The sequence below is a fragment of the Centruroides sculpturatus genome, unplaced genomic scaffold (genome assembly GCF_000671375.1).
Source record: "Centruroides sculpturatus isolate CEXI.00-Female unplaced genomic scaffold, Cexi_2.0 scaffold19, whole genome shotgun sequence".
In the NCBI taxonomy this organism is placed as follows: Eukaryota; Metazoa; Arthropoda; class Arachnida; order Scorpiones; family Buthidae; genus Centruroides; species Centruroides sculpturatus.
Window position 1 is genome coordinate 1,385,899 of NW_019386694.1, and position 13,180 is coordinate 1,399,078.

The following is a 13,180-nucleotide window of genomic DNA, read 5'->3' on the forward strand; positions in this document are numbered from 1 at the left end:
TATAAAAATAAAGAATAAAAAAATTGATATTGTTACAATCTCCAAGTCATTGATATCATATATATTCTGCACCTGTTTTTTATTTAAATCCCTCTCTCTATACACAAATCAAAATTAAATATCTTAGTTTGAAATGTGAAAATTCTAATGAAAACAAAGTTGAAATGATTGAAGAGGCCCTTTGAAAATGTCAAGTTTTCAATTTCGTCTCTAGTCTCAAAACAAAATTTTCATAAAGTTGGTTCCATGAGGCTTTGAAAATAAAGCACACATTAAATAGCAAAATATGTAATTCTGGACAGAACAAACCAGCAAGTATCACTGGCAAAGATGAAATATGGAAGGTTAATGAAGAAGTTCTCTGAAAAATGTTTCATTTTGGATGATGAACCTTATTTAACCTACTTGCACTCAACAATCAATAGTAATGATGGATTTTATACCAGTGATATCTCCTCTATACCTGTTGATGTAAAGTTTACCAAGAAAAAGAAATTTGATGACAAAGTTTTTGTTTTGATTGCAATGGGACAAAAGAATTGAGTCAAGCCCTATCGAAAAGTCAAGTTTTACTGTTGTTATCTGAAATGAATGTATATGATGTTGCCTGATTCCTTATATCCAAAAAAAACTATTCTCAAGCAGAATATGTCTTCTGGCCAGATCATGCAAATTCCCACTACACCAAAAATGTATTGGACTACCTGTGACAAGAAAACATCACCTTTATTGAAAAGAAGGATAACCCTGCAAATGCACCAGAAATTAAACCAATTGGGGATTTTTGGGCAATTTTCAAGACAACTGTTTACAAAAAGAGGTATAAGGAAAAAAGAAAAAGAAAATAGATCCATTGATCAATCAATCACAAAGTATTGTCTGATAAATATGAAACAGTCTCGTATAGAAACTTGTGCTGCACATTTGAATCAACCATATTTGATGATTGAAACTTGTACAATTACAAAAATAAAAGATAATATACAGCTTTTCATCACCTTTCAAATGCTTAATTGTAGTTTGTAGAGTTTTCATTAGAGAGGTTGAGGCAGACGTTTTAAATGTGTAAACGTGTAGGTCGGACATTCGGCGCCGCTTTCCATAAGCCTAAAAGTTTGACAATGGTGTTTGGATAGTCGGTGGAATCACGCTCGACATTCCAAACACCATCGTCAAACTTCTAGGCTTACGGGAAAGCGGCACCGAACGTCCGTCCTACACGTTTACAACGTCTGCCTCAACCTCTCTATTTTTTCCAAGATAAAAACTTGTGCAGATTTTTCAGGATACTCATTACAGTATTTTTATTTGTAAAATATACAAAAATATTAAATAATAAGATTGGATACTTATAATTTACAATATAAATAAATTAAAATAAATATTTAAATTTTATTAAATTATCATTTCAAATTGTATTAATTATTCAAGTTTTCTGCAGATGGCAACACTATCTGTAGTCAAAATTATTGAGTAATTAACTCAATTCAAACCTAATGATTTTCATTATTATGTTTGGCACTTACAGTAACTATTATTATATCCTGGTATATTTTATATTAAATGTAGATTTAATTTTATTCTTTTAATTAATAAATTAAACAATTTGTATACATTATTATAGTGGAGTTGGAGTCAGTAAAAATGGACAGACTCCAACTTCTGTTTTTTTTTTTTTAATTATGTACTTTATACTGGTTCAGGTTAAAGCTCCTGATAGGAATATTAACCTACTATTTTTTATTATAGGAGTCGTCTTTAATGTGAGATCTTATTTTATGATGATGATAATGATGATTCCCATACATCATGATCTTTCTTTGCACATTAATGTACTAATTACTGTTGATTTTCTTTTCAGAAATTTATATTTGAATACATTCTGTACTAGCTAATTCTAAATTTTTATTGTCAAAAGACCCATACAAAATGGCTAAGATGACTCAGATTAAATCTAGTGTTTTTAAATACTTTACTATAACCATTGAAGGAAAAATAATCTCAGTAGTTCTGATAAGAATGCCTGATGAAATGCCATTATAGGTTAATATCAAAGTATATTTTAAATTATTTAGAGGCAGGACCTTCTAAAATTCTATGAGTCAGAGTTGGAGCTTGGTTTACCAACTCTGCAGCCCCACTATTTAGTTACAGCAAAATAAAAATAAGCCAATTTGCAAGGAAACAGATTAGTTATGAAAGATTTATAAATTGCAAAGATAAATTTTACTATTTTGTAGCAATCATTTATCATCCATTTTTTTGTTTTACCAGATAATTTCAAATACTTTAAATATTTTTACTCTAAATTTATGCAAACCACTTTTGTAAGTTACTATTATAATAATACAGTAATTCTTTCAATATAGTATTGCAGATATTATTATTATCTTACCTTGTTGAAATGATAATACAGAATGATAGGAAGATTCTAATCTTGAAATTCTTTCTGATACAGACATTACATCTGGGTCTAAGGCAAGTATTCTATTATATTGTCCTGAACATAATATACAGGAAATCATATTTTCTTGACTCTTACAGCTGCATTTAACTGAAGATAACTTAGCTGCTTTCGTACCCTTTAGATGAATGTCTGTAAGCCAGTACAATTTTCTTTTCCTGAATGCTTTTAACGGACGTGTTCTACTCACACCAGGAAGATAGTGTTCAGATCTGTCTGAAATACTGGAGTTTTTAGCATTTTGTATATTATAGCCATTTGATTTAATCCAATGACTATCTTTGTGATTATTATTGTCCACAGAGGATATGCTTTGAAACTTTTCATTTGTGTTATCTTCTAATTCAGCAGAATGAAAAGAATTATAACTTTCTTTTGCAGAATGAAATTTTTGACACAGGGCATTCAATCTTCGAATGCGCTGCTCCAAATCAACAATCTGGGCCTGCAGCCATATCCAACGACGAGCTACTTCCGCTCGATTAACTGCCCATTTCCATACTGCACGTTTATATCTGAAAATAAAATATTTTATCAATTTTTCAAAATGCAATTAAATTTTATAATTCAAAAATAAAACAAATGGACTTCTAAAGAGAGTTTGTAAGTATTCAAATGAATTCACTTTTTTCCTTTTTCTACATAATTTGAAACTCAAAACTGATACAAAATAAAAAAATAAAGCAAGAAATAAAAATTCAATATGTGTATTGAACATAAATATGAATGAAAACTTTTTGTTGTAAGTAAATACAATTTAAATCCATAGATTTTCAGCAGAAACAGATTCTTAAATTTTCTTAGTTACAATTTTTCTTAACTGTAATTATTACATTCATTTAAAATCAAAATTTCTATATAAAGAAAACATTTTGTAAAAAAATATGTTATTTATATATTTTAATATTTATAATATTTTTATATCAACATTTCTACATTTAAACTTTTATTAGAAAGTCATGTAATTTTCACAATAATTACATATATACTTGAAGATTATTTATTCATTCTACTCATACTACCATCAACTAAAGTATATGTACTTCCCTTTTCTGTCAAATAAATTGAGTGGTGATTATCAACTGTAAGCAACATCTGGAAGAGATAGGAATAAAAAAAATACTTGTCTTTCCATTAAAATAAATAAATTTCTGTATTTTTGTTGTTTTTTTAATCTAAACTCTATCTCAATAAAAAGCAATTTTTATGAAAATTTTATTCTATAAGTCTTTACTTATACTTTATATTATATGTATATAATATGCAGATGTTAAAATCACAGTTTAAATGCATGTAAAACGACATTCACGCCATAAACTCGTTAAATAACATTACCCGGGAAAAAAGAAAATGAATTTATAATTAGTACATCGAAAGCCGACAATTAACCTCAAAATAAATGTGAAATTTTCTCTGATATAGGTTATGTAAATTTATACGCCTTCAAATTGATAAAAAATATATAGATTTAACTTTCTGGTAACAGCTTCATTTTATAGAATCGGTTAATTATCCGTCAGAATATGTTAAAACATGAATAATTTATACTGTTAATTTAAATAATAGCTGAAAATCATCGCAATTATTTAATAAATTAAACAATTTGTATACATTATTATAATGATAACGCTTGCAAATTAATATCGGAATACTGAATTAAATTCATAATTAATTCTAGTTATAAACAGACGTTACGTCGCATCACGAAATAAATCACATTGTAATTTGGCCGCAAACAATGAGCACGACTTTCCATATACTTAAAAATCTCTTTAGCAGATGTTTATTCGCATTACAGAAATTCGATAAGAATTCTGCATTAAAATTTCTCGATGCGAGTTACAAGCTACACGTATAAAATAATATTTTATTCCTTCATAAATCATTCTACGACAATATGCCAGCTTACGTAAGACGCTAAAGGAAAGAGACAGCACAAAAGAAAAATGTATTGGAGCGTGATATTTTTATCTCTTACACGATATATATACTCGAAAGTTATTTCTGATGATAGAAAATAAACCAAGCGCTCATATAACAAATTATTAAATCAGAATTACATTAAAAGATAATTCGATCCTTATAAAATTCTCGTAATAATCGATTGACTTTTCCTCCTTATTACATAAGCGCATTTTTTCCCGTTCGTCTACTTCATATTTATTCTNCGTTCCCTAATTTATTTTAGTGATTTATCATTTTTTTACTCGACGATGAATTACTTAACACGCGATAGATTAAAATTCTTTCATATACGAGATGATTCCGAATTTTAACGAATATTAATATTAATAATTACGATATTAAATTATTAAATAATAAAGGAGAAGCGCAGACTTTAAATAATAAAAGATGAATATTTAAAACGTTTTCGTAGGTTAATTGACTGTTAATCTAATTAAAATTTTCTTATAATGTGTAATTAAGCTGCAGAAATTGAAATTGGTACTTTTTTAATGCTGAAGAACACTTACATCGTTTAATTTTTGACATTTTCAAATCGTATTAAATAAAGCCAGATTATATCGAATGAATTGAACATATATATATGCTAAAAAAAGAGACATAATAAATATCATGTTAATGTAAGATGACCTCATTTGCTGGTGTCTAGTTCTATTCTATTGATCAAATAAAGCAAGGTGCCCGGTAGACTGCTACGTTATTTTATTCAAACAGGCATAAAGTGATTAATTAAAATTTATTTTCGACTTAAAAAAAAACTTTCAGAATGATTAAACGGAGTAAAAAAATTCTTTAAAAGTCGATACTGATCCTAATTATTAGCTTTTAATTTTTTTTTAACTGTACGTATTTAAAACGATATAGTTACACGTGAAATCTTTAAATATTTATAAAGTTAACTTAAACTTTTAAAAATTGTGTAAAAAATAAATTTAAAAAATATTATTTATTAATAATCTGTCATGTTTTATCCGCTTCTAAAAATTTCTGTATTTTAGATATATCATCCATTTTAAAATATGTAAAGAATAAAGAGAAGGAAGTATTTTCCTTATCAAATGAAAAAGAATTCGATAAGATAAATGAGATTTTTAAAAATATTCATACAATATTTGATAAAATATTTAAACAAATTTTTTCTTTATAACTGAAAAAACAAAATAGTGACTAAAAGCACAAGTGATTTATAAAGTTATAAAAAAAATAATAATAATTCAAAAATTTTAACAGTAAATTTATTTAAAGTTAAAAAAAATCGCCTAAAGCTTTAATTTTCTTCTTTTGCATTTTAAAATGATGAGGTTAATATAAACATTATAATTCTAATTAATGAGGAAAAAAGATTTCATACAGTTAAAAAAGAATTGAAACCGAATTACTTTAATTAATAATCACTTTTTCATCTTTAATTTTATTACATATTAAAATAAGATCTTATAAAATACTTAAATATACAAAAAAGTACCCCAAAGAATGATAACGATTCCTGGTAATGTATAATCTTAATGTGTAATAAAAAGAGGCTAGCCTATCTGTCAAATAGCGGATTTGTAAATATATAACAATTTCGATGTAAATTTACTGATAAGAATCGGGAAAAAATCTGTACACAAATAAAATAAATTGTAAGAATATTCACCTTCACGAAAACACTGAATGAAAAATATAATGTACAGAAGGGATGTATCAATCAACACGGCAAAAGAAACGTTTAATTATATCGTAAACAAAGCATTAATCCGATAAATCCAATAATTTGAAATATTTATTACTGTAAACGAGTATTCTCTTGAAATATCGTAAAGATTAGTCCGACTCTAAATAAAAATGGAAACAAACAAGCCGGGAAATTTTATTAAATGAAAGGAAAAGACGGAAATCAGCAGGACATTGAACTCATTACAAAAGATGCCTATACATTTCAACCTTATAAATGCAACATAGTAATGGTAAAATTATTAATAATATGAAAGTAATACGTATTCTAGAGTAGTCCGTGAATTAACGAATTTATATTTATTATATATAATATTCGTAAATGTAATTTCAAATATATTATGTTAAAGAGCAATTAATCTATTTGATATGCTTAGTACTTATCTAGATCTCACCACTTGGGGTATTTTTAATTATGAAATCTGTACACATTTAAATTTCGTATGATTTATTAATGTTATCGAGAACCGAGATAAAGTTTAAAATTGATTCCTGTGTTGAAATTTATATAAAACTAAATTGAATAGTACCACTTTCGTAGACAAATCTAATCGATTTTTCCTTTCGACGTTCTGGGAGAGATTGAAGGACACATTTCTACTTTAACATATTTTAAAAATAATTTTAATGATTAAGTGAAAACAAAAGTAACTGCGTAACCACAATCAAAGCGATTAACTTATACTCGCGAGATTGTCGAAAATTATACAAACTTTCACTATTTAAGGCTGTTATAAAAACTATACAATGTTATGTGCTGTACGATATTTAACTTGTACACTTATCTGTTCAATTAAAATTTCTAAAGGATTGATAAATATTTTTTAAATGTCACTGGAAAATTATTTGCTCGATAAATCCTTATATACTGGAGGATCTTAAGTATGATTTTACACACACGCACGCACGCACGCACGCACACTGTATATAAAGAGGAATCCTCACTTTCGATCGCTTCTAACCTTATTTTATGTCATTGTACTAATAAATTTCCATCTGAAACGGGATAGTTGTTTTCACGATACGGCCATTTTATCGTTTGTAATTATAGCAACTTTCATTTTATAATTAACTGAGTAATGTTTCATTTTTTTAAACTTGAAGCAATGCAATTATCTCTACGTAATGGATAGTTTCGCGTATCTGACCGAACATTATCAAATGTCATTTTTTCGCTTTTTATAAGTCGAATACGAGGCATTAGACCAAACATAATAACGATAGATAAATCTTTAAACCTCTCTAGTTATTCTAACATTTTAAAAGCAGAAAAACTTTAATCAATAGTTCTTTTCCTTCTTTTCCCCTTTTTATGAAGGTTACATAGTATTTAACGCGATAATATATATTCGGAGTGGGCTAACCAGTCATGGTAGGAGAGAGACCGGTTAGCGAGAAGAATGAAGATGTGGAGAAGAGGAGATTGACCGGAGAAACGATCCTAAAATCTCAAGGCAGTGACTAAAAACGTCTAACTAGACAAGTATTGCTTGTCATTGCCATCTGGTCAATTTGTGAGATTGAAAACGAAACTTTTTTCCAAATCACGCATCAATATTTTTACATTTCCCATTTCAAGAATGAGAATTTAATTAACGATTATTTAAGATTGAAATTGAAGAGCAAGAACGACAAACAGTCTGATAACCGGATTGCCTTATCTGATGCAAGAGATAATAGTCCAGTGCTTTAGCACTTATCTCGAAGAATGATAGAAAAGAAAGAAAACAAATATTAGTAAGCGAGATAAAGTTAACGTTAATTCTACTTCGGAAATTTCGCACCATCCATAACAGAGAACAAATCTTAACTAGTTACTTGGCTTGAAACATCGGCACGAAAATGAAAGAGTAAGCAAGTTAATTAATGCTAACTTCTCGAAGCTGTAGTCAGATTCCCTTTACCAGCTCGATGATACTACTTTAGAGAAAAAACATTTATTATTATTATCACGAATGATTTATAATGTAATTTATATATATATATATATATATAAAAGACTNAATTTTTCTTAACTGTAATTATTACATTCATTTAAAATCAAAATTTCTATATAAAGAAAACATTTTGTAAAAAAATATGTTATTTATATATTTTAATATTTATAATATTTTTATATCAACATTTCTACATTTAAACTTTTATTAGAAAGTCATGTAATTTTCACAATAATTACATATATACTTGAAGATTATTTATTCATTCTACTCATACTACCATCAACTAAAGTATATGTACTTCCCTTTTCTGTCAAATAAATTGAGTGGTGATTATCAACTGTAAGCAACATCTGGAAGAGATAGGAATAAAAAAAATACTTGTCTTTCCATTAAAATAAATAAATTTCTGTATTTTTGTTGTTTTTTTAATCTAAACTCTATCTCAATAAAAAGCAATTTTTATGAAAATTTTATTCTATAAGTCTTTACTTATACTTTATATTATATGTATATAATATGCAGATGTTAAAATCACAGTTTAAATGCATGTAAAACGACATTCACGCCATAAACTCGTTAAATAACATTACCCGGGAAAAAAGAAAATGAATTTATAATTAGTACATCGAAAGCCGACAATTAACCTCAAAATAAATGTGAAATTTTCTCTGATATAGGTTATGTAAATTTATACGCCTTCAAATTGATAAAAAATATATAGATTTAACTTTCTGGTAACAGCTTCATTTTATAGAATCGGTTAATTATCCGTCAGAATATGTTAAAACATGAATAATTTATACTGTTAATTTAAATAATAGCTGAAAATCATCGCAATTATTTAATAAATTAAACAATTTGTATACATTATTATAATGATAACGCTTGCAAATTAATATCGGAATACTGAATTAAATTCATAATTAATTCTAGTTATAAACAGACGTTACGTCGCATCACGAAATAAATCACATTGTAATTTGGCCGCAAACAATGAGCACGACTTTCCATATACTTAAAAATCTCTTTAGCAGATGTTTATTCGCATTACAGAAATTCGATAAGAATTCTGCATTAAAATTTCTCGATGCGAGTTACAAGCTACACGTATAAAATAATATTTTATTCCTTCATAAATCATTCTACGACAATATGCCAGCTTACGTAAGACGCTAAAGGAAAGAGACAGCACAAAAGAAAAATGTATTGGAGCGTGATATTTTTATCTCTTACACGATATATATACTCGAAAGTTATTTCTGATGATAGAAAATAAACCAAGCGCTCATATAACAAATTATTAAATCAGAATTACATTAAAAGATAATTCGATCCTTATAAAATTCTCGTAATAATCGATTGACTTTTCCTCCTTATTACATAAGCGCATTTTTTCCCGTTCGTCTACTTCATATTTATTCTGTGGAGTTTAAACGATATGCTATTCTTTCTTTATGTTATACCATGCTTTTGTTACATAAGCCTCCAACAGAGAAACCGAAGCTAAGCTTTTCTTTCCTATGTTACATACTGTATACCTCAATACATCTTTATTAATATTTTTATCGTATTAAATATAAAATGTGAAAACGAGATGCGACCTTAAAAGAATGCTGAGATATTTTAACATTTTTATTAAATTTTATAGCTGTTAAGTCTAGCTTGTTAATTTGAACGTCTGGAAGAAAATTCACTTATTCATTACCCTGTTAAGTGGAAATTTATGATCCGTATACTGGATCAAACTCGCAGTTTCTCATTACAAATAATGGGTTATACGTTACGCACATTTTTTTGCTTTAAAAAATTATACCAATAACGTAACAAGATATATTTTTAAGTATATATTTAAAAAATCAACCAAATTCAAAATGCCACGAGAGAAACGATAAGAAGATTATTTAAGCTTAAGTAGAACTTTATATTCGTAACCTATAACCTAATATAGAATTAATTTAACAGCTTGCAAGGCAAAAATTTCCTCTCTTAAATCAAGCGAGAAATATGTTTCCTTCAACTTTAGTAGATTAGAGATGTGATAAAATCTCTGGCGGTTTATCACCATTTTCTATCGAGAAACTCTCAGAAAATTTTCATTTCTTTCTAAACAAATCATTCACCTTTTAATTTAAAGATTTTAGAATATATAAAAACTACACTGGATCACTGCGATATCGATCTTTGATTCTTTAAAAAAATTACGCATTTTCTAAAAATTTCTAAACAAAATATATAATTATTTTACAAACGACAAAAGAATTTTTACACAAATTCCATCCGGATAAAAGGATTTTCAAACAGTCACTTTCAGAAATAACGTTTTATTTGATGAGACGATGACGTCCCAAATAGAATTGTGTTACACATGAATTATTCACATGATAAAATATAAATTCCGAATCTCTAGCGATCTATACAAGATTTTTGGAGATTCTATTTACTAAAACTATACACTTCGAGCATCAGAGAACTGCATCCACTATGATAAATTAAATTCAATGTAACTAATAAAATTACTATTAAAGCGTATACGGTCTAATAATTATTTTCGTTCAGAGGAAGACGAAATTTAATAAAGATAAAGATATAAATCCCTCGTAAGGTTTATTTATGTTGTATCGTAATCGAAAACTGATTTTATATTTTAATAAATTCATAGCAATTGACTCATTACATAGCTAAATAGATACTGATGTAGCGGTAAGCACAATTTAACTTGATTTCATTTCAGAAATTCCTTAAATGGAATTTGTGACGTCAAATTTCCATTAGGTTCGGTTTTTTCCAAAAGATAAGATGGAAAAAAATTGAATAATGTAGCTTGATTACTTCAACGACTTTCTAAGATATAAAAGAAAATTCATCTTTAATTAGTACATGACATTTATCAACAATTTATCGATTTATATTTTGGTCAGTCAGTTTATAGTGATTTTGGATAGCCTATTTATACTACAGGCGTTTACAGACATGATTATTAAAACCAAACATTCTAAAATAAATGCTTAAAATGTTTTAAAGAGTCTGAAATTTAAAGAAAACCGATAAAAAATATGCTAACTCGTTACTGTTTTTAACTTGGCAGCATTTGAATTTATAAGAAACTCGAGGACAAGAATACAAAAAATACTTCTCTCCATTCAAGTTTTGAGAAGTTTTAATTATTCTTTCAAAATTAAACTTTGTAAGTTTGTTCATAACAGGAAATTTAACATAAAAAATGCAGTTTTTCAATGTCAGTCGAACCGTATTTTCATATTACACGTCACAATTTATCTCATGATCGAGTAAATTTTGATATAAAAGCGATAAGTAATGGAAGGGACACGGAAACTGAATAAATTCACTGTTTCCTGAAGTTTACAATGGATAATTGCGGATGTTGTGGCATTATCAAAAAAGTTAATAGACAATAAATTTATCTTGCCATATAATAATGTAATCAACATTCTCATTAGAAAATGCTAAAGTTCGTTAAAACAACGAGATCGTATTAAACAAAATTTTCATTAAGTATACAATCCATTATATTGAGCGAGGAGACCATTAATTCTAGATATTGCCTATAAATTTAGTGGAATTCTATGATTAAAGAATGGCGAGTAATAACATTTACAACTCGTAAACATGTTTTTGAACGAGAGATATAAACAAAGACATTTAAACGTTAATTTAGACTGCATCTGTAGGGCTTAAATGTTTAGTGAAGATAATTAACAGATGTAGAAACATGCAAAATTTGAACAGTTTGCATATCGTACCAATCAAATTGTTAAATTTATACTGTAAGATTCTATTCAATATATATTGCATAATTGTTCTCTTGTTTAATAATCGAAAATGGCTTTTCGAGTTTTTCTATTAAAAGAAACGCAGTAGAAACAGAAAAAAGAAGAAAAAATACGTTAAAGAAACATGACAAAACCTGAACAATGACATCGCAGATATGTCGTCTTCTAGCTTATATAATAACGTCAAAGGATAGAATTCCTTTTGAAACAAACTCGACAATAAAATTCGCTCTGTTCTTTGTCTTAAATCATTACAACTCAAATAGTTTTTTTTTTTTTACACTTTACAGTTTCCGAGTATATCTTATTTAATTTCAATTTTTTAAAAACTTTTTGTGGAAGATTTTTCTCTTTAAAGAAGGTAAAAATTTTTTAGAGTGCAACTTAATTATAGTAATAATTCTAATCCGCTTCGACGTAAAAAATTGGATGTCTTTAAGTAAAATTCAGAAAGAAAATTTCAAAATTCCATTTAATAAAAATTTTATACTTGAAAGAATTGAAGGATATCAATTACCAATTATGCTGGCACATAAGACTGCGTTTAAGTCTATAACAAATAGTAACTGTGACAATTAATATAGTATCCAAAACGGATGATTAAACTTTTTCAATAATAAGGAAAAAAAGCATCCAATATATCTCTTCTACACTGTCGATCAATTTTGTGTAATTGATAACCACTGAACTATAATTTAATTATTCACGATAAGAATATAGACTATGAGCAATAAATCATTATCATCATTACTAAACCATTACCTCTTTAGAGAAACTGCATAAATGTATTAAGAAATTAAAAAAAATTAAATTTTGTTTAACATTTTTACACATAACCACCACAACTGATAATTACAGATTAATCTATATCTAAATAATTGTTCTACTTGACGTTAAAACAATATATATATGGTAAACTGTATAATCTAAATACATTAACTCTTTGCGCTCTAAAAATAATTAACTTAAAAAAATATAGGCACTAAGCCTTTCTTAACAAACAACTTACAATAATGTTAAGACCACATTTATGTAAATTATGAATATATAAGAGTTGTATAATAAATAACAAACAAATCTAAGTGAAATGAAAAAAAAAAAAATGTATTAATTCATTTAAGCTCATCACTAAGATCACATGTAGCAATAATTGTAAATATTTAATAAAACTGAAAACTAGTGTTTATTTGTATAATTTGTAAACATTAAATCAAATTAAATTAAATTATGTAAAATACGAAAAATAATGGAACCAAAATATTTTGTATAATGTAATGCCGAGGAAAGTTAATTCATACTGATTT

The 13,180-nt window shown here is 27.0% G+C and overlaps 1 protein-coding gene across 3 annotated transcripts in view; it reads right to left on the minus strand.

Annotated features, from left to right (window-relative positions):
• Positions 1-1,695: 1,695 nt before the first annotated feature.
• LOC111615585 (KAT8 regulatory NSL complex subunit 1-like) overlaps positions 1,696-13,180 on the minus strand; it is a 103,862-nt gene continuing 92,377 nt past the window's right edge. For 2 of the 3 annotated variants that reach the window (XM_023356987.1, XM_023356986.1), the window contains one exon: positions 1,696-2,979. In XM_023356987.1, the coding sequence (XP_023212755.1) occupies positions 2,361-2,979 (619 nt within the window). In that variant the 3' untranslated portion in view covers positions 1,696-2,360. The remainder of the gene's footprint in view (positions 2,980-13,180) is intronic. The other variant, XM_023356988.1, reaches the window with a different exon arrangement.